Source organism: Rissa tridactyla, chromosome 2 (genome assembly GCF_028500815.1).
Source record: "Rissa tridactyla isolate bRisTri1 chromosome 2, bRisTri1.patW.cur.20221130, whole genome shotgun sequence".
NCBI lineage: Eukaryota > Metazoa > Chordata > Aves > Charadriiformes > Laridae > Rissa > Rissa tridactyla.
The window spans coordinates 96,669,124-96,695,279 of NC_071467.1; the positions used below are offsets into that span (position 1 = coordinate 96,669,124).

At 43.6% G+C, this 26,156-nt stretch overlaps 2 protein-coding genes across 13 annotated transcripts in view; one reads left to right on the forward strand and one right to left on the reverse strand.

Moving 5' to 3' along the window:
* ATXN1 (ataxin 1) overlaps positions 1-26,156 on the forward strand; it is a 372,412-nt gene that overhangs the window by 18,693 nt on the left and 327,563 nt on the right. For 10 of the 12 annotated variants that reach the window (XR_008465091.1, XM_054193108.1, XM_054193098.1 and 7 more), the window contains exons 3-4: positions 4,571-4,669; positions 5,503-5,642. The gene's annotated coding sequence lies outside the window, so the exon portion shown is untranslated. The other 2 variants (XM_054193100.1, XM_054193101.1) reach the window with 2 other exon arrangements.
* STMND1 (stathmin domain containing 1) lies at positions 5,613-13,620 on the reverse strand. Its single transcript, XM_054193119.1, is given in 7 exon segments — positions 5,613-5,649; positions 5,651-5,904; positions 6,315-6,344; positions 6,346-6,441; positions 10,145-10,299; positions 12,479-12,650; positions 13,537-13,620. Coding segments are annotated over 7 exon segments (828 nt in total).

The following is a 26,156-nucleotide window of genomic DNA, read 5'->3' on the forward strand; positions in this document are numbered from 1 at the left end:
CACCGTCACACTGTCCTTCAATAGAGGTGTTTTGTACAGGAAAATGCTGGAAGGGAGATGGCTGGTATTGCTTCACGTGGTAGAGTTGTCTTTGTAGTAAGAGAAAAAGCAAACTGATAGTATATGCGTAATTTTTACTTCCCTTTAACTTGTCTTTCTGTATTCCTGGAACTCTTATTTTTTCCCCTTGCTTTTCTTCCTAGTGACAGCGTGAACAAATAGTTATTCACGTGTCTCTTTTAGCTAAGTATCTTAGGAAACTGTGACTGAAACGGACGGTAGCATAAATATTGTGTGTGCGATATATTCTCCCTTCCTGTTCAAAAACTCGTGGGGGAAAAAAAAAAGGGGGGGGGGGGGGCGGTCAGAAATAAATATCTAACCTCTCCGCTGGCGGTGTCGGAACAGGCGGTCAGGAGCCTGCGGACCGACCCCGGGAGATGGAGCGGCTGGGGACGGGCTCCTCCGCGTCCCTTTTATTCCCGGGGGAGGCGGCTTTTGCCTGAGCTTTGTGCTCCAGCCCGGGAGAGGCGTGGAGGGAAGGACGGGGAGCCCGGGGAGGGGAGTTTGTCGGCCCCGGGAGTTTCGGGGGAGTTCGGCGGGTCAGGGTGACACCTGCTGGGGGCGGAGAGGGACGGGGCGAGCCCGGCGCCTCCGGGAGGCTGCTTCCCTCTGCCCTCGGCTCCTCGGCCGGGTCGGGGGGTGTCTGCTGGGGATGGCCACGCCATGCCGGGAGTTATAACCGGCTCGCAAGAGACGAGGTGTCCTGCATGGACCGGGAGGAAGGTGAGGCTGGCTGGGGGTTGAAGATGCAGAAGCAGTGCGTGGGTCGAGGGAGGTGATTCTCCCCGCTCTGCTCTGCTCTCGTGAGACCCCACCTGGAGTACTGAGTCCAGCTCTGGAGCTGCCAACGTAAGAAGGACATGGACATGTTGGAGCGAGTCCAGAGGAGGGCCACGAAGATGATGATGAGAGGGCTGGAGCACCTCTCCTATGAAGACAGGCTGAGATTTGGAGTTGTTCAGCCTGGAGAAGAGAAGGCTCTGGGGAGACCTTATAGCGGCCTTCCAGTATCTGAAGGGTGCCTATAAGAAAGCTGGAGGACTTTTTACAAGGGCATGTAGTGATAGAATGAGGGGTTATGGTTCAAACTGGAAGAGAGTAGATTTAGGTTAGATATTAGGAAGAAATTTTTCACTATGAGGGTGGTGAGACACTGGAACAGGTTGCCCAGCAAAGTTGTGGAGGCCCCATCCCTGGAGGTGTTCAAGGCCAGGCTGGATGGGGCTTTGAGCAACCTGGTCTAGTGGGAGGTGTCCCTGCCCATGGCAGGGGGTTGGAACTAGATGATCTTTATGGTCCCTTCCAACCTAAACCATTCTATGAATGGGGAGATACCGAGAGCGCCGGTGAGGCCACCAACCTGCACCCATTGGCACCCCATGGGTGAGCTACCCCTTGTGCTTCCTCTGGCAGGCGGCACACAGGCCTGGCATGTTTTGTGCTGGAACTCCAGCAAAATCCTGGGGGAAATCCCTGTGACAGGGAGAGGCAAGAGCAGCAGGCATGCTGCAGAAAGCCCTACACTCAAAGGCGTTTGACTAGGTGTTACAGCATCGTACTCTGACCATTTCTTCATTGTGTGAACAGGAGGCTCCAAAATGCCTCCCTTCGCATATTACCTGAGACAAGGGCTCATTGCCTCTCACAAAGATATCTGAGGGGTTTAGAGCAGGGACTGAGAAGTCCCTGAATGCCAAGGGTATGAATCATATGGCTTGCACATAACCTGAGCACTAGTCATCCCAGCGCTTGCCATGCTCAGATGTCCGTAGCTCTGGCTCTGTTCACCCAGTTGCTCAGCCAGTTCAAGTTCAGTTTCAGAAAGTGGCTGCCCTCCGGTGAAGCTCAAGGGTGCAAATTCAAGCAAACCACTCTTATGGAAATAGGTCCATGATGGTTTTAAATGTCTGAGGAGAGCAAGCCCTGACTGGCGTGGCCTACGGAGATGCCTCCGCCTCCCTTCCTCTCTCTGCCTTAGTATGGGAGAAAAAGCATCTTTGCTCAAGTGACCCTTGCGTAGGCTTGTGTGTCTCTCTCCCTCCATTCATGGCTAGCAGAGAGAGATCAGTGCTGACAGGGAGACTGGTGCTCTCTTGCACAGTTGCTATGGTGCTGCAGGCTCCTTCTGCCTACCTGTTGCCTTTTCCAGATCTGTCAAGGGACAAGGATTAGTGCAAATGTGGCTGTGACACAAGTCAGTGGTGCCTGGTCGTGGGCACTGCTGAGCTGTGCGCGAAGGTCTTTGGTAGGAGACCTAGCAGTCAAACAGGAGAACGTTAAATACTTGAAGGCATTTTAAAAGCAGACACCTGTCACCTACTTGCTGCCCTGCTTCTTTTTTGTGCAAGCAGTTAGCCATGGCTAGGAGTCCTGCAGTTGTCAGCTGTATCTCAGTGTAATTTTATACACAGGAAGATTCACAACGTCCTGTTCCTTTGAACTCAGGCGAAACAGCAGACTGTTCCTTTGCTCAGAAATGTACCTTTGTTCTCCCTGCTTAGCTATTCTCTTACGCATCAAGAGAGAAGTCCAACATCCACTGAGGGTAACGGAAAAACATGGTTGGTTTTCAATGGGAGTTAGGTCAGTGTTCAGATAAATACACAATTCAGTAAGGCAGGCTTTAACTGCTTCTCATATTAGTAATACAAACATTAGTTTACCCAACAGAGAGATTCGATCTTTATTTTTAAATGATTTCCAAGTTCAGAAAAGATTTAAACTGTGTGCCCCACCAAGAGTTTGTATCTTCTATTGCAGAAAAAGGCTCAGAAACTTACTGTACCAAAAAGTATGAAATTGTGGGTTTCAGCAGATCTTCCTGACAGAGGCAATAATTAAAGTTGTTGTGAACAACACGCATTTTTTCTGAGATTGCCTTCCACTGCTTGTACAGTGTTCAGCCTCTTCCAACAGGCATCCTAGAAAGACTTAGAATGTTACTCCCACTGGTCTAATGGTGGCACCCAGAAAACACAAGAACCCCTTGGCAAAGCATATACCAGGCTATCTACTTTTCACACCCACCCTGCCCTGTGAGGTGGACATGGAAAAGGTGCCTGACGTAGGCTTAAACTCTAAGACGTGCTCAAGAGGAAGAATTGAGTGTTTCACTTCTGAAACAGGTCTGTCCCCTCCCCAAGTAAAGCTGACAAGCTAGACAGCATCACTTCTCGGCCCACCAGTTGAACTACACTGTGCCACAGCTTCATCTAAAGTCTCTGATTCTAGGCAGTTTTTCTAAGTAGACTGCTATTAGTCACCTTATTATGACACCTGCAAAAGCCCTCTATTTTCTTGTTGCCTTTTTCAGGGTATCTTTGCTGCATAGTTGGTTTGAGAGACAAGCAATCACGTCTGACAAACAGATGAGCCAGGCAGGAGCACATGAGTGGTCCTGTTGCAAAAAGGCACCTTTCCTGATGTTGTGCTTCTCTCTCTGTGTCACAAGGTGTCGTGGTTTTGGCCAAATTGGCCAATGGCCGGCAACAGATGCTCCCCCCCCCCCCACAGCCTCTCATGCACAGAGAAGAGGAGGAGAGATAAAGAGATTTACGAGTTTAGAAGAAACTAAACTACTTTAATAAAATATTAAGAATAAAATAAAAAGGAAAATAATTAAATAGATACAGTATATACAAAACCGTATTAAGCTCCCAGGATGACATCACCGTCAGGCACTGGGCAAGTCCCAGACTGGACCCAGCGACGGGTGGGAACCAGGTTCCAGAGTTGGAGTCAGGAACTTATCGGGCTTTGTGCTGCAGGGAGCTAAGATCCTCATCCATGAAATAGTGGAAGAAATGGCATTGGCTGTGGACAGACCATCGTTTGTCCTTCTGAAACTCTGGGAAGGCACTGGGAGACTATTAGCACTTGAGTAACTTCACTGGATGGGGAGGCAAATTACTCTAACTTGTAGCAGTCTTATGGAGATAGATATATATATATACACACACATATATATACACACACCAGTTTTTATTCCAAGCCTGGCCAGGTAGCCTTAGCTTAAAGTACCTAAGAGACAAAAGTCAGTGAACAGCCTAGGTTAACTCTGTGGTGAGAACATACCCTCAGATCTCTTACTTCTTCTATTTGCCAGATTGTGGGATGATTCTGAATCAGCTGAGTAAAGTGTCTCTGTTTCCTTAATTTTTTTTTTTTCTTTTTCCTGTTTTAATACTGTTCTTTCTGGGCAACACAGGGTGATTCTCATGTTTTCTTCTCTATTGCTAATAGAGTTTTTTCACAAAACCTGCCAATTTGGCCAGACCTGGAGCTCAGCTGAAAGAATAGGCTCTTTCTGATGAGCTGCCTTACTCAGCTCCTCAGGTGGGATCCCAGCTGCTCAGGAAACGAGATGAGCTCTTGCTCCTCCCCTTAGTGATTTCGTGCAAGTCTGGCAAGAGAAGAGGTAGTGGAAAGCTTTTTTCTTCCTTAGAATGACAAGGAGAACTACCACGAGACTGTAAAAATAGGGACTACCTTTTTGTCTGTTCTGCAGTGTCTGGCCTGTGATTTAAGAGAGGAGCCGTCCTGTGCTGCAGCTGAATTTCCTTGGCTTGGAAGGTGGAAAGGAAGAATGTGTTACCTGTAGCTGGAGGTAAGAAAGTAAAAAGCCGGGGTAGGAGCAGAGGTGAGCATGGTGCAGGACTGATGGGGAGGGAGGTGGGTAGAGCCTGTGGCCCAAATGGAAATGGGGATGGACATATTTAGAGATGGACCAGAACAGCGTGGCAGGGCTGGTAGCAGGGAGAGCAGGAATGGCATGATTGCTCTACCTGCAGCTTGTGGAAGAGCCGGCTTTAGTAAATGCGTGCACGTTGGAGGTAGGGCGTGGGGGATTCCAAAGTCAAAAGACTGACCATTCTGTAACAGAAACAGTCATCTCCTTCCATGGGGACAACCCACCTGTGCTTTGTATATCTCAGCCCATTAGTTGTTTTCTCTGTTGTAGTTTCAGTATTTGTTCTGTCCTTCCCTTGTACGCTGAATGCTTGTCACACAGATGTTCTTGGGGCCTGTTGTCACCTTACTATCTGAAGCTTTCACCTCTTTGCTAGTTGCTGTGCACAGTAAGTTAAAAGTCTTACTTTTAGGGTCCCACCATGTTCTGCTACCCCAAATCCCTGCTGGTCGCAACTTTTTCCCTGCACAGTTTTGTGCCTTTCTATGTGTATGTAATGCCTTTCCCAACCTCCTGTTCCCTACTCCCTAGGGAAAGGATATCTTTTCATGGAGCCATCCAAAAAGTGAGCTAAATTTAATAATATTTAATAATAATAAAAAAATAAATTTGATAGAATCATAATAACATGTAGATGCTGGAACTTAGTGACTGTCTGGTTACCAGTTTGCATCTTCCTGGCTCTTCTCATTTGTTTTGTTACTTTCAATTAGTGTGTAACGATTAAGATTAGATACCATTTTTTGCAGGTGAGAGACGTAGCAGCAAGACTCAGCTGTGCTCCATGATAAATCATTCACTCATGCCCCAAAAAGACAGCTGCAAGGAGCAGAGCTATTCTTCACTTTTGCAAGACAGCTTAGATCCAGATTGCTTCATTGATGCAGCTGTAAGTTATCCGACTCGATGACGGAGTCCTCACTATAATTGTTTGTGGCTTCTACTGTGGCTATTTCCTTCAGTAGTACCCTTGGCTTGCCATCGAAAGGTGAGGGCTAAGGGGCGTTTGTACCTCCTTGAGTTTCAAAACTTGGGCAGTCCTTTTCAGTCTGTTTACCTGTAATTTGGTGGAGAGTTGCTGGAAAAAATGTGATATGTTACGGCATTTTGTTCAGTTCCTCTTCCCTAACGTATAACAGAAAACCCCAATGCTTTGTAATGAGGGATGGAAGTAGATATGTGTCAAACACATACAGCAGTTCTTTCTATCTTTCCACCCAAATGTGATCTGAATGTTACTCCAGTTAGCACTGAATTTAGTCAATTTATTCTGGTGGTCGTGGAAGATGCATCTTTTGCTATAGGAGAAAAAAAACAACAAACCTGTTCCAGAAGTTTCTTCTCTTATGCATATTTTTAGAGTAATCTTCCAGGCTTTCCAGAAAAATAAACCTGGACTTCCAGCATCTATGAAATGAATATAGGACCCCCTGTGCTGATATTAATCAGGTTTTGGTAGTAGGTTGTACATAAACTGTATGCATTAGCTTGATTTATAAAAAATAGAGGGGTTTAGGTGATAAAGCAAACAGTGGAAAAGTACACAGCAGAATTAGATGACCTGTTTTTTTGCTTCAGCAGAAGTCTTCATTGTCCTTCGCTGTAAAATCACCCGCTTTCTTGTTTCCAAACTGAATTTTTTCCAGCATAGTTGGTGGCTTCTTCTGCGTCTTTTCCAGGGCGTCTCTCTGTAGAGACATTAAAAAATTTCAGCAGAGTGTATTTTGATGTTGGAGTGACACTCTGCTTCTTGCCTTCTGCTTTTTTCCTGTATGGAGGTGATGGACTGTGATACCGATGAAAGCATAGAAATAATGATGTGCTCGTAACCTCAGCGCCTGCTGATGAACAAGTGGTGTCTGCAGCGAGAATTCCCATTTTCTGCTGAGTAATGCGTCTGTGAAGCTTGCGATGCTGCTGTACACCCAGCAGATGTGGGGATTTGGTAATGAGGCCCAAAGTATTTAGGGAAGTTACTTTATTACTGCTGAAGAGACTTAAGAATGATTTTGTTAGAGCTTCATAATCATGGTACTGCTGGCCTCTGCTGCATACAAATGAGCAGTCCAATGCAGCCCAGTCCTAAAGCTCCACTGCTGACGGTAGCATTTACTCCCAGAAAGATGTGGTGATTATTTGATCAGTCAGGAGGCTGAATTCTACCATTTTCTGTATGATAGGCAGTTTTAGCAGTGTTAAACCCAAACTGAGGACCTGTGGTTGAAATAATCACTATCCTGTTACAAGTTTCCTGAGTTATCTGCTCCCCAGACTTTTGTTGCCATAAATAACGCTAGAAGTCAGGCCTCGCTGCCAGAAGTGTGAAGTGCTGCAAATAGTATAGAGTATGACTCATTTAGTGAGATGAAGGTGGAGCATGATTCAGTAGGAAGAAAACCGATATACAAAGGAGACGTTTTGAATACAGATGACACACACAAAATCCGAACAAAGCCATGTTCAGTCATCATAAAAATGAAACAAAAGACTCTTTCAAAAGGAGAAAAGAAACTCTTCTTTCTAATGACAAAGGCCATTCTAGCAAAAGCCCAAAGTGGGAAGGTATGACTGAATATGCCATTCCTTACCCATGATAAACTCTGGACTCCATAGGAAGAGATGAATGGAAAATTCTTCCCAATATGTCCAAATTAAACAGAGTATTCAGCAAGCAGGTTGCTTTCCAGATTGTTCTGTGTCTGTATAAGCTGAGAAAAGAACTTAGCTTTGAGCTAAACAGTATTGAGAGATCAAGAGTCCTCAAAGCTTCAAGAAACTCACATTAAAAGCTAAAAGCAATGGAAACGCTAAAATAATAACTTGTGTGTGTCCCTTGTAAATGATAACCCATGATAAATGGATCAAATTCCCATAGACCACTCTGAAACTACAGCTTTTGGTCCTTTTCCTTACCCTCTAGCTTACACAGATTGGAGTGCCTTTAAAGGTAGACTTGGTGAAAAAAAGGTGCCCAATAGACTTTCTTACAGCTGCTTGTGGGCTAACAAACTAAAGTGTCAGGTACTGCCTATAATTCAACTCCTGCTGCTTCTTGGGAGTAGGGGTGTTTATTAAGAGCTTAATGTAACTCTTTAGGGGTGAGAATTAAACTTTTTCACATTTGACATCAGCTAGAATATTTTTTTGAAGCACTGGAGGGAAAAAGAGCAGTTACTTCCCACCTCCCTTTCCCACCCCCCAAATGCTGAAACATAACCATACAAAGAAGCCTAGATACCTGTATCGTGGGTGGAAGCTCTGGCTCTGCTGGCATTTTTAGTAAAAGCCGTGGTTAAAATTGTAGAGACTGGCTTAGCCTGTGGCATGTATCGCTCTTCCTTGGCTTTGTTGCACTAGACCCGTAAAATGTCGCTCAAAAGTAGCGCTCCTTTAGAGCAGTAACACTTAAAACCAGGTATAATGGGGTGTTTTAACCTGTAGTGCTTGAAGTTCCGTGTTCGGGATAAAGTGAGGGATGGTCAAAAGACTGAAGGCTTCTAGCTTAGCTGTTTCACAGTGTTGGCAATGGCAAGAAATCCTGAGAAGACAGGTAATGCTGCCAAGGATTAAGGGATGCAGATACTTATACAGAGCAGAACTATGCACAGGAAAGGCGAGCTTTTGCAAGGATATCTCTACCTCCAATATTATTGTAAAAATAATCTTAGACTTGGTTGCACTAGTCTTTCGTAGTGAGCTGTGAGCCCACTTCTTCGTTGAACCTAGTGGTGGACTGAAACTCAGCGTAGAGTTTCATGCTTATTCTCAGCCAATTCCAAAATTTCAGCTGTGACTTTACCTGTGTGTTAATGCTCAAAATCCAGAGCTGCATGTTGTAATTTGGAATACGTCTGGGTAACAAACCTTTTCTACTGCATCTGTGTTCAGTGCATAAGTAATCTGCTGGATTTGAGCTCTAAGGGAATAAATCATTCTTACAGGAGGTAGCAAAGGCCAAATTTTCTATTGCTACTAAGGGAGAGCTAATAGTTAACAGCTAGTGATAGATTTATGTTTTCACTTGCAGGTTGCCCAGCAGTAGGCCCAGCTCAAATGCAAAATATCATTTGGAAAAGTTGGCTTTGTTAGTGAAAAGTACAAGGTTCATTTTTAAAAGCTGTACTGATTTTTAAGGGAGGAAAAAAAAAAAAAAGGCGCCTTCCTCCTGTTGGGAGGATAGAAATTCTTTAAGGAGAAATAGCACAGACTGAGTTTCTGTCAATAAAAGAGTAGGTGTAATTTAATACCAGACAGCTTTTTAATACAGGAGGAAAAATAGAACAGACACTCGCCTATTTTATGAAGGGGGAAAAATACAAAAACCTGCCTGCAGTGTGTTACCTAAATTTAGCCAAAGAGGGGATAATCCTCTCAGAGACTCAAAAAGATCTGTCTGAGGTAAGTAAGGAAAGCCTGTGGAGATGCTGGGCTCGGAGACCCTCCAGCCCCGTTTTCCCAAGTGCCGGCAATAGGAAATGTGTTAGGCAGCATCAGTGGCCAGACTGTACAGTGGCATTTGCTCGTTTAGTCCTTCTTATGCAAGTTTCTGTTTGATCTTCAATAACGTAAATGGCCAAGGTTAGAGACTTGTGAATGGCTTGCCTCAAATGACAAAGCTACTCAGAATCATCCTTGGTTTAAGCTTTAATTGTTCCTGTGTCCAAGCAGAGGTGGTGGGATCATGCTTTGGGTGACACACATCTGCTAATGTGTTAAACTTCTTACAAACTCCCTGAATACCTTCTTCCTCCTGACATCTGTACTTGAAAACCTATCTGGAAGAGGCATCTAATCCTTAACATAATGTTTGGACAACAAAGAATAAGCTTGAATTCAGAAGCCAAAATAAACCTCAGGTTATGATTCAGAATGAAAAAACAGATGCTAGCTTCTTAGTCAAATACCAGTTCTGTAATTTTCTAAAAAAATCCATTTTGTAGTGGTTTCTAAGTCTGAGATCAACTGTGAATTGTAGATTTCTCATAAGTGTGAATATTTAGGATTTCTGAGGCCTTAATTTAAGTGTCATTATAAGCCCTGACAGCAGTATTTCTTCTAGTTTCGTAGACTTGAGAAACAAGTTTGTGGCATGTAACTTCCAGTGAGTTTTCCGAAAAGCAAGTACTGTCGTGTCTCCTTTGTCCCTATTTTAAACAAGCCCAAAAGCTGTAAGCATCTGAAAACTGCTGCCAGCTTCTCTTCTATTAACATCTCTGTAATACGGTTCTCTGATTAACTACTTGCTTCTGAAGTCTTAGAGAAGATATGCCTGGATGCTTCGCGTGTGCAGAGATTGAATCTCGGGGTTCTCACAGCAGAGAGCTGTAGCAGGGGCCCTGTAGCAGGGGTCAGAGCTGTAGCAGGAGTCCTGTCTCATATAGTGACACTTACCTTGTTTTCATACATTTCTGCGGTCCTGGCAGTAGTACTTGGGCTCTTGATTATTCCCTGCATCCTCAGCTCCTCAAGAATGTCTGATGGTTTTTGCCTCTCTGTTTCCTGTAAGGGCCACGATTTACTGACGAACTTGCTGGTGAGCAGCGCATCTTCAAAAGATGAAAACATTAAAACTTGTAGAGCACTTGGCATTCAAACAAAACTTCGTGATAATACTTCCAGTGACAGAGTTTTTATTGAAGAGGTTACATACTGAGAACGTCTGGCGGAGAAGGCCCGCTTGAGGCTCTCTTCGCTGCTTAAACTTTGCAGTAAGCTTTTTGGTGGCTTGACAAACAGTGCAGGCACCTAGTTCAGTTTCTCACTGTAGTCAGTTGCGCCCAGAGGGGCACGTTCAGGAAAGTGTGGAAGTGTGTGCTAAAGGCCTGAGAAGCCAATTTTTGAGCATGTTCCAAAAAAAGGGTCCATACGGAAGCTCTTTACAATTCAAGTTCTCAAGGGTCCTCTGAGCTGGTCAGAGAAAGCCAGGCTGGGATGGGATAGTATAGGCCTACTAATAGGCCTTCTTGTAAAGATCACTGTGCTCTTCTGTTAAATGAACCCAAACTTTCACGTGCTTTCGTGGTCTATGATTTTTGTGGTAACAGCATTGCTACATTTGAGTCTGATCATAAGCATTCTAACACTTAACTATATATTTATAAACAGCAATGAAGAATAAAAACCAGATTATTTTGATAACCAAACAACCACTCAGAAAGGTTTCCACCTATTAGACATGAATAAACAACGAACAACTTTATTGCCAAGACCCATCAGGTTTTTCAGTCCTCAGTTGGCGGTTCTACCATCTGCCCAACCTCTATTGGCAGAAGTTAGAGCTCTTGTATGAAGAATGCTTGGACCGAATCAAAATCGCGGTTATTTGATGTCTGCCAGTCTTTATAAGCAGGGGGGAGTATGACAATGTTGGCTTATTTCTAAGTTGTAAAACAAAAATACAGAATATCTACCATCTTGTAGGAGCTGACTCCATACCTCTCCTAAAATAACAGAACCGGTCACACAAAAAGCACTGGGGTTCAGCTGTCAGTCAGCACACGTAAATGTTAGAAGCCAGTATACAGCAAAACATATCTTGGCAAAAAATAAAAGCATGATGAGTGGGCAACGTTGACAAGTGATGTGAATTTGTACTGATTTTACTAATCTATTCATTCAGGAGAAAAATGTAGTTGAAATATTGTGGTGTGGTATGGTTTTTTTGTCTTGAAACAGAAGATTGAAATGCAATTTAAAATTTTTTCTGTTTAGAAGTTTCCTGTGAAGTTATCTTTTAGGCAAGTGTGATGAAAAGGAGCTTGAAAGCAAATGAAACACTATATTTCAGAACAAGCAAATAATTTTGTTCGATATGAAATGAAATCCTTTCGTCACATCCTTCTGTGGCATTGGGAGTCAAGTCCTCTTTAATGAATAGCAAACACCAGTAATTATTCCTTTTGTGTTCAATTTGAAATATTGTATTACAACCCTTGTTTATACAAAGAGTAAACAACTACTGTAGATCTTCCAGTTAGTGTGTTTGTGAAACGTAAGCTGTTCATGGCACTTGAAATATACAAGAGTTAAACTACAAAATTAGGGGGGTTGAATGTGCCAGAGATGGTGCTGCTTTTCCATTAGCAATTCTTACTACAGTGGTATCCTGAGATTATAGAAAAGTTTGGGTTTACGTGTTCACTTGTACTCAAAAAAAAAAAAAAAAATTTGCAGCAGACCTTTGCTTATCGTCATGATGACTTCTGAAATGTTTGTAGCTTTCTCTATGTGATAACTGGCCCTGCAATTTTTGCGAACTTGCAGAATAACATAGTATTTACTTACTGTCTCTATCTGATGCTGGTCACGGGCATTGTATGGACCATTCTGTTGTAAAAAACGCCTCACAGTAGCAGCAGACTGACAGTGTTCGTGTGGGCAATGCCTCTTCCCAGTGTGCTGTAATCCCAGTTAGAGAGGGCTACTTCTGGGGACAAGGCTGAGTTTGTGCTCTTGGTCTGTTCCAGGCTTCTGCCAGGAAAAATATCTACCCTGCTGCCTGTTCTGGTAGTGAGGGTTGAGTCATGCTGCAGAACATAATCATCAGCTAGGATAAACCTTCTGCAACTATTGCATGGTTTTAAACCAGTGCTAAGAACTCAATCCTTGCTGCGTGGCAGCAGAATGTTTCTGGGTATAGAAGGTGGCTGTAGCAGTAGACTTTCAAGATTATTTGCTCCTGGGTCCCCATTTGTGGAGCTGGTAGGAACTTCAGTTAGTGTTTACCTGTGCTTTGTGCATTGCTGCTTTTCTGAGAAGATGTAAAGCTTTCCTCATGGGAGTCTGCCTCACTGGTCTCATCTTCAAGTTTGTCTCCATCCTCTGAAGTGCCCCTTGGCCAAGCTGCCCCATCCTGTGAGGGGACAGCCTCTGTTCCAGCAATGCTGTCATTTTTAGTCTACAAGAAAATGGGGAAACAAATGAGAAAAGCTCCTTGGGCTTATAAACATTTAAGGTAGTATCTAAATTGTCTCGTAGAATCGGCAGCTTCAGAGGGGAGTGGAAGACAGAGGTGTTCCTCATACGTATCTATGTTCTGTCACAGGTGGATGTTGATGGTGAGGAAAGGTCTCTTGTAGCATTTTGGAAAGGAAGCAATGACCTTAAACCTAAGTGTGTCCATAATGCCGTGGCCTGCATTGGAGTATTTTTTCAGCACTTTAAGTGCCTTCTGTATGTGGCTCATTGTTAGAAATTTAAAATTGTTTAAAATTAGCACTTGGTGTTAACTTCTGCACCGTCTAAACAATAGCTTTGAACCTCCAAAGAATGCAGGATTAGAGTCTAAATGTATTCTTGTCTCTTCTCTGTATGTTTGGGCTTGAGCCAACTCAACTCTGCAAACTTCACAAAGTGGCTGTGCACGTTTATCCTAGAATATTTGCGCATATATACGAGCCCCCTGCCTCATAATAACTTTTTGAGGCAAACCCCACCTTGCTGCAATGTTGTAATTCATCACTGGTGTGGGAGGTAGATGCCTCTAATCCTATCTTTAATGAGGCAAGTGAGACAGACTGTGAAAAGACACTTTTCAGGTCCTGCAAAATCAGGTCATGCGCGTGGCCAAATGGTGTGAGTCCGCTTCCCCTATAGCATTAAGGGTTGTATTAAGCTGAGTGAGTGATAGCACTTCTCTTAAAGAGCTCCCTGACAGATTCAGAGCTACCGTTAACACCAGCAAAACCACTTCTCTATATGTATATGTCCTTGTACACTCGCACAGACATAGAAGACATCTCCTAACATACTTTCTACAGAGTCTGTTTGGAAGAAGTCACTACCTGGCTTTTGGCTTCCTGGTTGTTCTGTAGCTCCTCAGAAGACAGCTGTGCGACAGCGACCCTGTTAGAAATATTGCAGCCCATGGTGAAACTGTGACCATCTGCTTCTTGCTGCAAATCCAGGGAGTAGGAATGCCCTAGTCTCTTCTTGGGAGCTTGGTTAGTCGTTATCACCATGGAGTCTAATTGTTGCCAGGGCCTGTTGCTACAATAAATAACACCACAGAAGGCTTTCTTCTTATGTCCTGGTGTACAGACGTCATCATCTCTGCCCAGGCGCCCTCATCTGAAGTTGAGAGGGAATGGGTTTCTTCTGTGCAGCTTGGGATGTCGGTCTGAGCACAGCAAATCCCTGCAGGTCATGCAGGGGGTTAGTGAACCTCCCGTGGGAACTCAAGCAGAGACACTTGAGTATCTCCAGCCTCTTTTCCTTTTTCTTTTTTTCTTTTTTTTTTTTTTTTTAGGTCAACAAGATAGTGTCATGTAAAATACACACACATTTTAGTCTCTGTTTGGGTTTCTTCGGTATTCTTCAGCACCGTTAGCAATTGGAAAAGATCATTGCTGAATCTGGAATTCCAAGCCGCAAGGCAAGCTTTTAAATGGGGAGTAAATGGTAGTTCAGGCGACAGGGACAGGCTATGACTAGGGAAAATGTTTTAAGCATCCTTTGAGATCATTGTGCAATTTCTTGATAACTGTTTTGAGTCTGCCCACATCCTTAGAAGTAGATGTCTGTAGGAGATTTAAAAAAAAGAAAAAAAATCAGCTACGGTTTATACTTTTAAGGGGTTGTTATAAAAGATACCAGAGCAATGTTAAGGCAGTGTTGTCAGTTGAAGATCATGTCTTGGGTCACTTGTGGTGAGATCATCAGCTGTTATAGTTAGAAGAAATAATTAATCTTTTTTCCACAGATATTCATGTGAAACAGATTCTTCATATGAAATTGAAAGAGTCAAAAAACTCAAGTAATTATTAATACCTGTGAGGAATTATTTTCTTTTTTTTTTTTTTTTAACTTCCTGAGACCTCGGTAACAAATGAATGTCAGTTTGTGACCTTGCCCTGATTCATAGTGGAAAACTTTCTGTAAAACTTGCCAAATTTCTTTTCCATATAGGAGAAATGGGGATGTTTACATGACTAATGTCTTCCAAGTAGTAAGGCTGGTGAATTTCCAGAATCAAATGAACCCCAACACTGAGACAGGGTGACTCCAGTCTAAGAGATCACTCTGGATGGATGGCTGCAGGCAGCCCCATGTGTGTTCCTCTTGTCTCCAGTCCAAATCCTCGGCTGGTCTGGTTGGAAAGCTGAATAAACTCATTTGCATGGCAGTGAGCCTAAAGTGATCTTCCCCGCCTCAGTGCGCTGCCTTTCACCGCGCAAAGCACGGCAGGAAGGTTGCTGTAGGGCTTCCAAGTTGTAGCCAGCATCTCCACCCAGCTCAGAGCGTGCGTGTGTGTGACTGCTTCTACCTTCCTGCGCTGGCCGCCCAGTTTGCGGGTTGTATGTGATAATGCTGAAATAACGCGTGCTGCTTCGTGTACGGCAGAACATGACGTACGGGCTGAGCTTCTTGTTTGCATTCCTGATTAAATGCTTGCTGTGATGGTGCGGTTTGAAAACTTGTTTATAAGTAAATAATAGGCGGAGTTTTAATCCTTGCAAAAAGGTGACTTTTGTTTGTTCCTTCAAACACAAATAAGGTGATAAAATGGAAACTGAATGTCAGTTACCAAAGTAAGAAAATTGGCTAAATGTAAAATCGTAGGCTGTAGCATCATCAAAAACTGGATAAGCTTTATGATTTATGCTTTATAATTGATTATTGGCATATAGAAGAAAGACAAGTGATAGTTTGAAGAAATAAGAGCGCACAGGATGTAACAAGTGGCATGAAATTGGCCCTCATTCATATTTATGAAAAGAACCTTCTCAGATCTCGGCAGAATTTGCACTTAGAGCCTGATCTTTTAATATCTTATGCACATGATTAAACTGACGTGGTGAACAGTATGTTTTTGAACAATTGGAGCTACAGGCTTTCAAGATGCTGACGATAGAAATCTTCCTCTCATTTTAGCAGCTTTTCATCAATCTGTAAAATTAAGAGTGAGCAAGTTTCAGTACAGTCAAGACACCAGGATGTGTGGTGTTGGTTGAAAAATAGAGGATAGTTCTTCATAAATGCAAATACAGGATATTACCCTTTAAGGAAACCCATGGAAAACGGAGCCTATGTGAAGCACAACATTGAAAGGGGAGAGAAAGAAGAGCTGTGAGAAGGCTAGTAATGGTGGGAAGGGGAAAAAAAGTACAGGTCTTTTAATGCCTTGCCCCGTGAGAATGAAAACAAGAGCCAGTCTCAGGGATGTGCACACTGGAGAAAAATCTCTACAAAATCAGAAACAGCTATTTTTATAATTGCTGGGTGTTATGTGGAGGAAATCGAAACGTACGTAGATTGGAAAATGAGCAAAGTTGTTTTCAAAACTCTTAAGAGCTTAAGCTGTTTGGCTTGCAGGATGATTAGGAAAACTGAATGGGAGGTGGGACATGTTGGTGCCTACAGCCTTATCAGCTGTCTCTGATTTACGCTCCTAAATTAGTGAGCTGCTGCAGAGAGGTGAGAAAAAGGCTATCCGTGGAATGGCATTCCTGATACACAGCAGCACTTTGCTGGTCTCAGTAAGTGAAAGATTCCCACGTAGTATCATCAGCTTGACATGTACGCAGATACAAAGCACTCTCCTAAGGCTTGGAGGCTGGCTGAAGTTATTAAGAAAACAAAGCTTGGCTGATTGGAAGGAGAGAGGCAAATTTCTGACATTTTTAGCCTGATGATATTCCTACTGACTTCAAACAACAGAAAGCGACAGGGTGGATTTTTCAGGGACTCTAAGCAGCCACATTTCCCTTTGAAAATAGGACTGAATAGTTGGGCAGCTACAGAGGAAGTGACTATTGGTGAGCACAAGTAGCTGCTTGGGAGAGAGTTTGAGACCAAAGGGACTCTGAAAGACTGCAGCCCATACCGTGCCTGAAGAGGGAAAAGGGTGCCCGTTTTTCCCTTGTGCTCTGGTGACTCTTCCCCGGGGTGCTGCCATGGTCCCAAGGAGGAAACTGTCTGCTAGAGACATGGGTGACAGAGTTGGGGGGGAAAGATCTATCCCAGGAGATGGAGGCAGCAGCTGGGGCTGACTGGGGAGGCTGGTGGGTGTGCAAGACAAGAAATGAGCTGAGTTGTGGAGTGGGCAGAGGGAATGGACAGGGAGGGAGATGAGGAGGTTGGGCCTAGCTGCATAAGGTGGCTGGAAACCACAGATGCTGAACACAGACTGAAACTGGGAAATTTTGCAACTGAAGTCAAAGCCTCTGCAGACCACGTGAGAACTGCTACACTTCAAAGACTGGTTGCTTAGCTAAATCAAAGTAGACTTTCACAGACAGCATTGTATAGTGCCTTCTCTCCCTAGGGTTTTCTTCTGTTCCCAACTTGAAATCTTACCTGCGTGGTAGTGGGTAAATTTGTCAGGACTTCCATCTCAGGCTCTTCCATGTGAAGCTCTAGGTACCTCACAGATGGGCTAAACAGCTTGCAGAGCTGGCCTTTAACGTGGCACTTGATTTTTGACATATAACTTAATATTTGTAAGACTGGGAGGGGAAGATAGCTAAAGGGGAGCCGCTGACTGTGTGGCTGTAGTCAATGGAGAAGTGACTGTTGGCTGTGCAGCGCTAAACCAGCTCCATGGCTGTTTTGTGTGTGTGTTGTATTTCAGTGCCGCATGTGATCCAAATGCTGTACGTAATCTCTCCATGGTGACTGCACAGCATTTGTTTCTATTTAAGGAGCGAAAAGAGGTTTGGGTTTTCTGCCAGAATTCCCACTCAGGTAATTACACTTCTGCCTGCAGAATTTCCCTGTAGCTTCAATTGTAGTAGTCATTCTTCACTCCCGCTCCTAAAAAGTGCAAACGCAGACCTGCTGCTGTGTTTTGGGAACGCAGCAGTGGTTGCTCTGCTGAGGCAAGTGAAGTGACCCTGCCATGCATCATTTATGCTAGATTTGCCCCTCGTAGCGTGCTGCATCCAATCATGCCGCTCTGCAGCGCTCGTCTCTCTGCGCCTGGCTTTGGCATAACAAGTTGGTCTTGCTAGTGATACTGCTAGATGATAGTGAGACAGCCAGCTGGAAGCCAATGAAAAGATGATTAAGAGCCAAGAGAAAACCATATGGAGAGAGAGGGATTTCTCTTTACAGAGTTATAAGTAAAAGTGTTTATGTCTTTCGATCCCACTAGCTGTTTTTTCCCCTTCTTTGCATCAGTTTTATGGGTGGGAAGTGGTTGCAGTTGATTAGCAAATTCTATCAAATCTCTTTAGCTAGAACAAATGTTGTAAACAGTCGATGTTTCAGGCAGCTCTGTCAGTACTAGAAATCAACATGCCAACATTGTAACGGTAATAACAAATATTGAATAGTTATTAGGCTAATTTAACTACAATATTAAATAGGATACCAACATTATATAAATAGTATTGTTTTGCAGAATAGGAGATATATTAAATGAAGGGTCTCTTGTCTCAAATTTAGATGTGGTGATTTTTTTTTCCTGAACTTATGACAGCAGAGCTAGTAAAGTGCAGTTCAGTCTGGAAAACACTTCTGCAGATGCTTAATTCTCTTTGAAGTCAAAGTAAACACAGGCCTTGTTCACTCAGAGCCCCATGCAGAGATTTAAAACAGAGGATGTCCAACATTAATAAGTTAAGACTCATCAAACATGGTGTAGATAGTAAACAGAGCCAAGACAATTGAAACAAATTATTGATTCATGGAATTTAGTCTGTCTTTTCACAGAATGTTCGCATGCAGATTGTGTTGCTGTTGAATACAGTTGTTATTCAGATTTACTAAATGAATGTTATGGTGAGTGTGTGGGTTTAAAAAAAAAATTCTGTTAACTAATTCTGTATAGTTCACATCCTCAAGACTCAAGCTGTTTCACATATGTTATTGTTTCAGTCTCCCTGACTGAATGGTATTCAAATGAATAGCACTGAATCCCTGCTTGAATCGGTATTAGGAGTGGGGGTGCTTAAAGTCTGTCTTTGGGGTTGCAAGTTTCTCAGGAACATCGGGTAGTTTAAGGAAAGCCTGACAAGTAGGAAATGAGAATTTTTGACAAAACCCAGTGTCTTCCTTCCTCTCCGGTAAAATCAAGCTAATTCCACTAGTTACTATTCCTAGAAAAGTCAGGTTCTGTGCTACCTAGTTGAGAGCAGGGTATGCTAGTATGTTTTTCTCTTGCTGCCGTGTTCAAAGCAGCTTTTGCACAGTGCTTTCTTGAACAAGGATTCAGGTTGGCTTCTCGTGGTTTTAGTTGCAATATGGTGAAATACTAAGCGTGTGTGTAGGTGGGAGGCACTGCTATCTGACTGTGAAACTGCCCTGATGGCTTTGAAGGGCAGATCTTCATGGTGTTCAGAACCTCTGTATTGTGTCCCACCTCTGTATCCAATTCTGTGCCGAACAGATTGCCTAAGAGACACGAGCTTTTTCTTTCTCTATCCAACTGGAAAAACTTCATAAAGTTGGAGGATGGTGCTTATCTGAAGTAAGTCTCTTACCTGCACCCCTCTCTGTCCTTTTTCCCCTCCCAAGGAAAAGCAAAAACTTCCTGCTCCTCTGTTAAATTGATCTCTATGAAAGCTACTCACGCCTCCATCTTAGATGCTTTTGCTCTCAGCCCAAATACACCAGTCTCTTCCATCTTTGCTCAAACTGCCTATGAGCATTGTAAGAGATCCCATTGAGACCGACAGACGCACTTTTGTCGCCACTATTTGAATTGGTGGATGTTTTGGTTTTTTGAGGAAGCTTGCGTTTCTGCCACTGAAGAGTTCTGTGCTCTGCGTGGTAACTCGCAGTGGCATTTTTTCCCCCAAAAATATTCAATGCAGATGAAGACAGCTTCTGTATCGGGTGGGTTGGGAATAGTTCTGAAGTCTTGCCTCAGTTTGGGCTGAGCTTGCTTTTTCCCTAGGCCTGTTCAGACCCATACTGTTTTACTTGGAATACTTGATGCCAGGTTTGGCATCAAATTTGAAGCCAATGACACTAATGACTAAGTTCTCAAAGATAGAGCGGAAATTGCCAGGGGTTCTCCTTCTAAGATTTTGGGCTAAGGCAAAATAAAGTGTCCTAAGAGAATGCAGGAACCTGGAAGTGCAAACCCTTATAGAGGGGCAAATCAAAGCCCTATCAAAATAGGGGAACTCATATGTGTGGTTGGAAGGGTATGCATAAATAAGGATCTCTTGGCAATGTTTCTCCAATCCTGGGAACAAGCGATGTGAGATGCTGTGCTAATGGAGAAGGAAACGTGGATGTGCAGATGGCCGCACCTTGATCATCTGCTCACTACTGGGATAAGACTATGCTTAGGGGCGACTTACTCTATAGGGGATGAAATAGACCTGTGATCCCATGCGATTCTAGTTGCTGGAGCAGGCTGGGAATATTCCAGGCATCAACCTTGCTCTGTTGTGAAGTGATGCTAGAGGTCCTTTTGTGGGACAGTACAGCTGTGCTCCTGGGAGAGTGCTGTCCCAAGAGGGCACCACATGGCTCTGAAGTGACCTCGGAGGGTGGGCAGCCCTCCAGCCTGGGTCAGCTGGCATCCTCGCTTGTTCCTGGCTGCACTTTGGGCTTTGTGGAAAGGCTCAGGAGAAATGCTGTTGTCTGAAATCTAGATGTCTGGCAGAAATACAGAGAGGCACTGCCTGACTTGACTCCAATTTTCCTATGCTAGAGGTAAGGGAGATTTGTGAAGTTAATTAGACTCCAGATTTGAACTTTCCTCATGGGTGAAACTGGCATTTTCCTTTCAGCTTATCTCCATATAGAGCTGCTACATGTTGGACTTAAGATGCTCCTGGAATGAGAAACGGAGCGTATAATATAGCTGCTTTCCAGGGACTGCCTTGTCAGAGTCTGTGATTCAGCTCTTTGCCTTATGGATTGAACTTGGAGTATTCATGTACTTTTAAGTTTCTTTTAAAACAGTATGCTGAGATGAAGTCTGTGCTGTTAATTAGAGCTCTGCTGCTGTTCACAGAATGCTGGCTGTGCTGAGCAAAGCTCTTCAAACACAGTTTTCCTGAATTTGAACAGGCAAAGCACTGGTCCCTCTAACTCCCTGAGCAGGCAGGTGAGGTGAGATGAGGAGCTCCTTGTTCCTGGTGGCGTTTCTGTGCTGCTGGGAGACCAGCCATGCAACGAGGCAGATCCAGCACTGCTTGTCTCGTGGGTCTCACAGAAACATGGGGCAGGGAGCAGCTTGCTGCATTGCCAAACGCAGCTCATCGTTACTGTGAGCAACACGTCATAAACTTACTTTTTGCAGAGTGACCAAATACCATTTTAGCAGATGTTCAATGCAAAATTGTCAGAGCTTCTAAGGAAGCTGTGCCACAGCTTTGCTCCTCTGCTCAATGGCAGCTTCCTTCAGACTACCAGCCTCTACTACCTGTAACAGGTTCATAGTTGTATATTTGTATTTTAAACTTTTGTGATCGCTTCTCCCATCCCTTGATTTAGTGTGTCCCTTCCCTTTGTCAGGGAGCATCTCTCCAGCTTCTGCCCCCTTCTGAGCGAGGGACATTCATGCTCTGCCCATCCTTGCCCAGAGGCAGTTGTGTTTCATCTGTTGTTGTGTTTTGTTGTGGGACAGGGATTGCAACTGTCCCTGTTGCATAAGCCTGCATAGTATTGAGGTTGTCCTGCTAAGAGTTTTAGACTCTGATTCTATTTTTCTGTCTAAATGGGGAATGGTCCAGATTTGTGTATGACAGCTGAGATCAAAAACTTGTTGTTTGCTTTTATTTCAACAAAATATGTTTTTTAAAAAAATATCTGAAGAGGTTCCAAAACTTCTCCTGAAACATTTTTCACTTTCTTATATTTCAAAAAAGATTACCAGAAACACAGAGCTGCTTCGGCAGTTGTGGAGATAGAATTTAAAAAACATGAGTTAAAATACAACTGCTCAAGCTGGGGGTGGGGGAGGCTGAAGCATGTTTACTAGAAGCGTACTAGCTGTGTGGCTGGGATAGCTTTTAGGTTGGGGAAATATTACAAATCTATCCACTTTACATACGGACAAGTGGTGATATATCCCAGTGCTGTGTATCATGTGTACACCCCGAGTATAGAAATGCCTTGTTCTCGGGAAGCTTCCATCTCTGGAGTGGAAGGCAGCAGCTATTTTTAGTCGTGTGCTGCAGCATTACACGGGAGAGCACCGGATGATGCTGTTTCCCCAGCTCACTTCATGGATGACTTTTCTAATTTACTAAGGAAGGATTGATGACAAACTGGTACAACCAGATAAACGTGGACACAGCTTCATGCGTTTTTGAAAGCAGTCGGCAAGGCTGTGCTGGGGAACAGGCTAAAACAGAACAACAAAAGTTATTGCATTGGAGAAGCGCTCTTTAAGCTAAGCCCTGGAAGTGTAAGCACTTGAAATATCAGCTTCAGAAATAAGCATTACAGTGCGGAGTCTGGGCTGTTTCTGTCTGGTGCCCAGAACAGTGGGCACTGAGAGATAAGAAGCTGGTTGGTCTGTGTCAGGGTGGAAGATGTCCCCTGTGTAAAGGGACAGCAGGACACTTGCGTCTTGAACTCCTGTTTGAACCCCATTCCTGAAGATTTAACTGATTCTTAGACTAGGTACTGCCCTCTACGTACATGTGAGGTGTATTCTGCATTCCTAAGAGGTAACAACAATCCCATGCTTTTCTGATACGTGTGGTCAATCGGAGATGAAATCCTAACATGAAACCTTTAAAATAAAAGTTTGCAGTGGGCTTGTGGAGCCTTTGGTAAGCCTTGCCATGTTGCTGGAGTTTCTAAGTCAACATTTTGCTTGGGCGATGATACTGGGACCATCACGTTTACTCTTCTGTTGACAGCTGCTCTGCTGATTTCCCTCTGCAAACGACTCTGGATTTTGCAAGTGTAACTGGTGAAGAGCCATGTGAGTGCGACAGAACAGTCTGTTACTGCAGTAAATGGAAAAAGCAAAGCGCAAACACAGTTGAAATTCCTCCTCTTGTATTCTGATTGCTTGCTTTTAAAACTGGTGCAGATGATGTTTGGTGGAGTTATCTTATGTGTTTTCCTAGCGTGCAGTTGCGTATATTTTTCCCCACTCCAGACTAGCTTTATTATTACATAAAAAGTTATGTGCCCGAGAGCCTGCTGTTGCTGAGGGTGATAACGTGTGGATTTCAGTGAGTTAATTACTAAAGGACATGATTTCAGCAGTTACCAGAGAATAGGTACATAACATGTAAAACTGTAGAACTGTCTAAATTTGGCAAGAGCATCCAGGATCTGCGTTTTCCTGATTAACAGAAGTGCTAGAGCTATTGTAAAAGCAAAGCATAATTGTAGGTTACTCTGTTTAGATGGCTTTCTTCAAGAAAACTGAAATATACACACAAAAACATGTTTAAAAATTAGGGTTTTCAGCACAGTTCGAAGACTTAGGAATATCCAGCCTTTATGACTTTTATAAAGCCTTGCAGGAATGTTTTAGTAGTTTGTCCGGGTGCATTTATAACAATGCATGGTGGTGATATTGGGAGGGGAAACAATATTTCGTTGTGCTTTTGGGAGCAGGGACCTTCAGTTGTAATCACAATATAAATATGAAAAACACATTGATGAAATCATTCAGTCACATTATGAGCTCTGGAACTTGCATTGCTGTAAAGGAAGACTGCAAATAGTTTTCAGTCCATTTGGGACTGTGATTTGGTTTGCATACCTGTCACCGTAGATCTTTAATGCTGTATATGGTTTAACATATGACCAGCATAATGGTACTAGTAATGTTTCTCTTTAGAGTAAATTAAGCAAATGTTCAGCCTTTAAATATCCATGATAATTTCTCCTGTTGTTTACAAGAGACTCCCATTGTGGCCATTAAAGAAGAACATATGGCTTATTGATGTAATGTCAGCTTTTCAAAGTGTTTCACACTGTGCCTATTCTAGAGCTGATGGGTATCTGACATGCACTCTGGAGCGCTGAGAAAGAAAAATATCTTTAGATGTCAAAAACAGTTCCCAGGTGAGCACCTCACAGCCAGAAGGAGTAAAAAGTGCCCTCTGGCCTTCAACCATCAATTACCTCCTGTGCCCCGTGCTCTTCTTCTAAGATATATTGACTTATATTTAGCTTCCTCTAAAAGGAATTTCAAGCTTTTAATGCGGTTTGTTGTTTTATGCAAACCTTTACAACGCACTTTGTCATTAGTTAGAGGGTATCTGTGCTGGGTGGTGAAAGAGTGAGCACTCTCTGTCCTTCCTAAAGTTTATAACAGCCTTTAAAATAATAGTGCTAGAATAAATTTCAAAGTGTGACCCTAGTAGTTTTTTCTAAGAGATCTGGCAGGTTTTGCTGTGATCTTTTACAGCGTTATGTTCTTGCATACAACCAATGTCTTGTCATAAGCTGCCTGTGAAGACTACATAGAGGAACAGTATTTTGCCGCTCCTGTTATAGGAGTAGTAACCTCTGTCTGAAAGCAAGGTGGAGAAGGAAGGGTGACAATTTGGATTTACTATGACTAAATTCAGCAGTGCCTGTTTTGAGAGTTCGAAGCTTCTTGTTGGGTCATTCCGGATGCTGATGAATTTCTTGTTTTGTTTCTGTAATAGTCACCACGTCCAAATTCTCAGCATAATTCTACTTTTGGATACCTAAAGGCAGAGTCTTGCTTCTGAAGCCTGGGAGGTTGTTGCAGTCTGGCTGGTCTGAGACTGGAGTCTATACTGGCATGCATGATGGAAAGCATCCCGGAGCTTTAATTATTGACCTGTAAAGATCATCTTTGCTTCTTGTTACCCACCCTAATTAAAAAAAAAATAAATATAAAAATGCAAGAGGTTGGGAAGGTCATGCTGTATTTTATTTACGTGGGCTTTCTGATGTGAAAGCTGTTGTTTCTTGTGATGAAGGACCCTTGTTGTGTAGCTGGTTCAAACACTTAAAACTAGATTCACCTGCCAAGGTGCAAGCATTCTGGCAAAGGCGATACAAGCTAGATGAACTGGCAGCTTCAACTCCAGCTTAACCACAGAACTGAAATCAAGTCAGCAGGTGTCAACCACCTGTTAGTCACAGGGCACAAGACATGGCCTGGTCTTGGCACAAGGGCTGCTGTTTGTGTCACAGGGGCCCCGTCGTGTATGGTGCTTGGCAGCCCAGTGGTGTGGGTGGCCTTTTGGACATAATGTTCAATAAAATTAGCCCTAAGACAGGATTCAGATGATTCACTGAAGGCAAATTTTTTTGTTTGGTTTGGTTTTTTTTTTTTTTTTTGGATTGGGAAATCAAACCAGGTTGGCCTTATGAATCTCTGTCCTGCTTTGCAAACGGTCAGGTCAACACATGGGACTTAAAAAGGCATAAAAGTACTGGACTGCTGGCAGGGACCTGGCAGTGGTCTGCACCAAGCAGAAACAGTGTTTTCCAGAAGCACTGGTTCTTTCATGACCCAATCAAACTTTCTTTGTTGTAGAGTGCCTGCAGTATGGCTTTCCTGGGGCAAGTCCTTTAAAATTGGCGGACTCAGCTGGGCGTAACAAACTTTTGTCTGCATTCCTGTTCCCTGACCCAAGCCTGCTCTGCAATGACCATATCTTGGGCTAGGAGAAGAGTTTGGCTTGTCCTGTCTTCAATACATTCATCCATGGAAGACCCTTATAGGTAGGGAACTGCTGAATCTCCAGCACAGGGTTGGGTAACTAATCACATAGGAAAACTGTGACAGAAGTAGGACTCAAACGCGCTTTTCGTAAGGCCAAAGACAAGCGTCTAGGCATAGAATCATAGAATGGTTTGGGTGGGAAGGGACCATAAAGATCGTGTAGTTCCAACCCCGCTGCCATGGGCAGGGACACCTCCCACTAGACCAGGCTGCTCAAAGCCGCATCCAGCCTGGCCTTGAACACCTCCAGGGATGGGGCATCCACAGCTTCCCTGGGCAACCTGTTCCAGTGCCTCACCACCCTCACAGTAAAGAATTTCTTCCTAACATCTAATCTAAATCTCCCCTCTTTCAGTTTAAAACCATTACCCCTCGTCCTGTCATTACACTCCCCGATAGAGATTCCCTCCCCATCCTTCCTGTAAGCCCCCTTTAGGCATGGAGGTAGCCGCCTTCTCTTTGCCAGTCCTTGCCAGTCTTGCCAAAACTTCCAGTGGCAGCTGTGAGGGGAAAATGCTCACTTCTGGAAAGCCCTGCTTACAGCCCCTCTGAACATTAGTTCAAAGTGCGTTTTCATGCTTAGCGTGTTTCACTGCTGCCTCTTCAGTGATCATGTTAATATTATCACCTCTCATCAAACATTAATCTGTACATCATTTGCCAATTGAAGCATGAGTAGGTTGCGCAGACTTATTCAGCAAGCAACAATTGCTGCCTAGGCTCTGTGGTCTAGCTGTTAACAGCTGGCTGTTTGGGTTGTGTTTTTGTTAAGTGGAGAGCCTATTTATAGGCGGCAGAACACATGCACCTCCTTGTCTGTGCTAC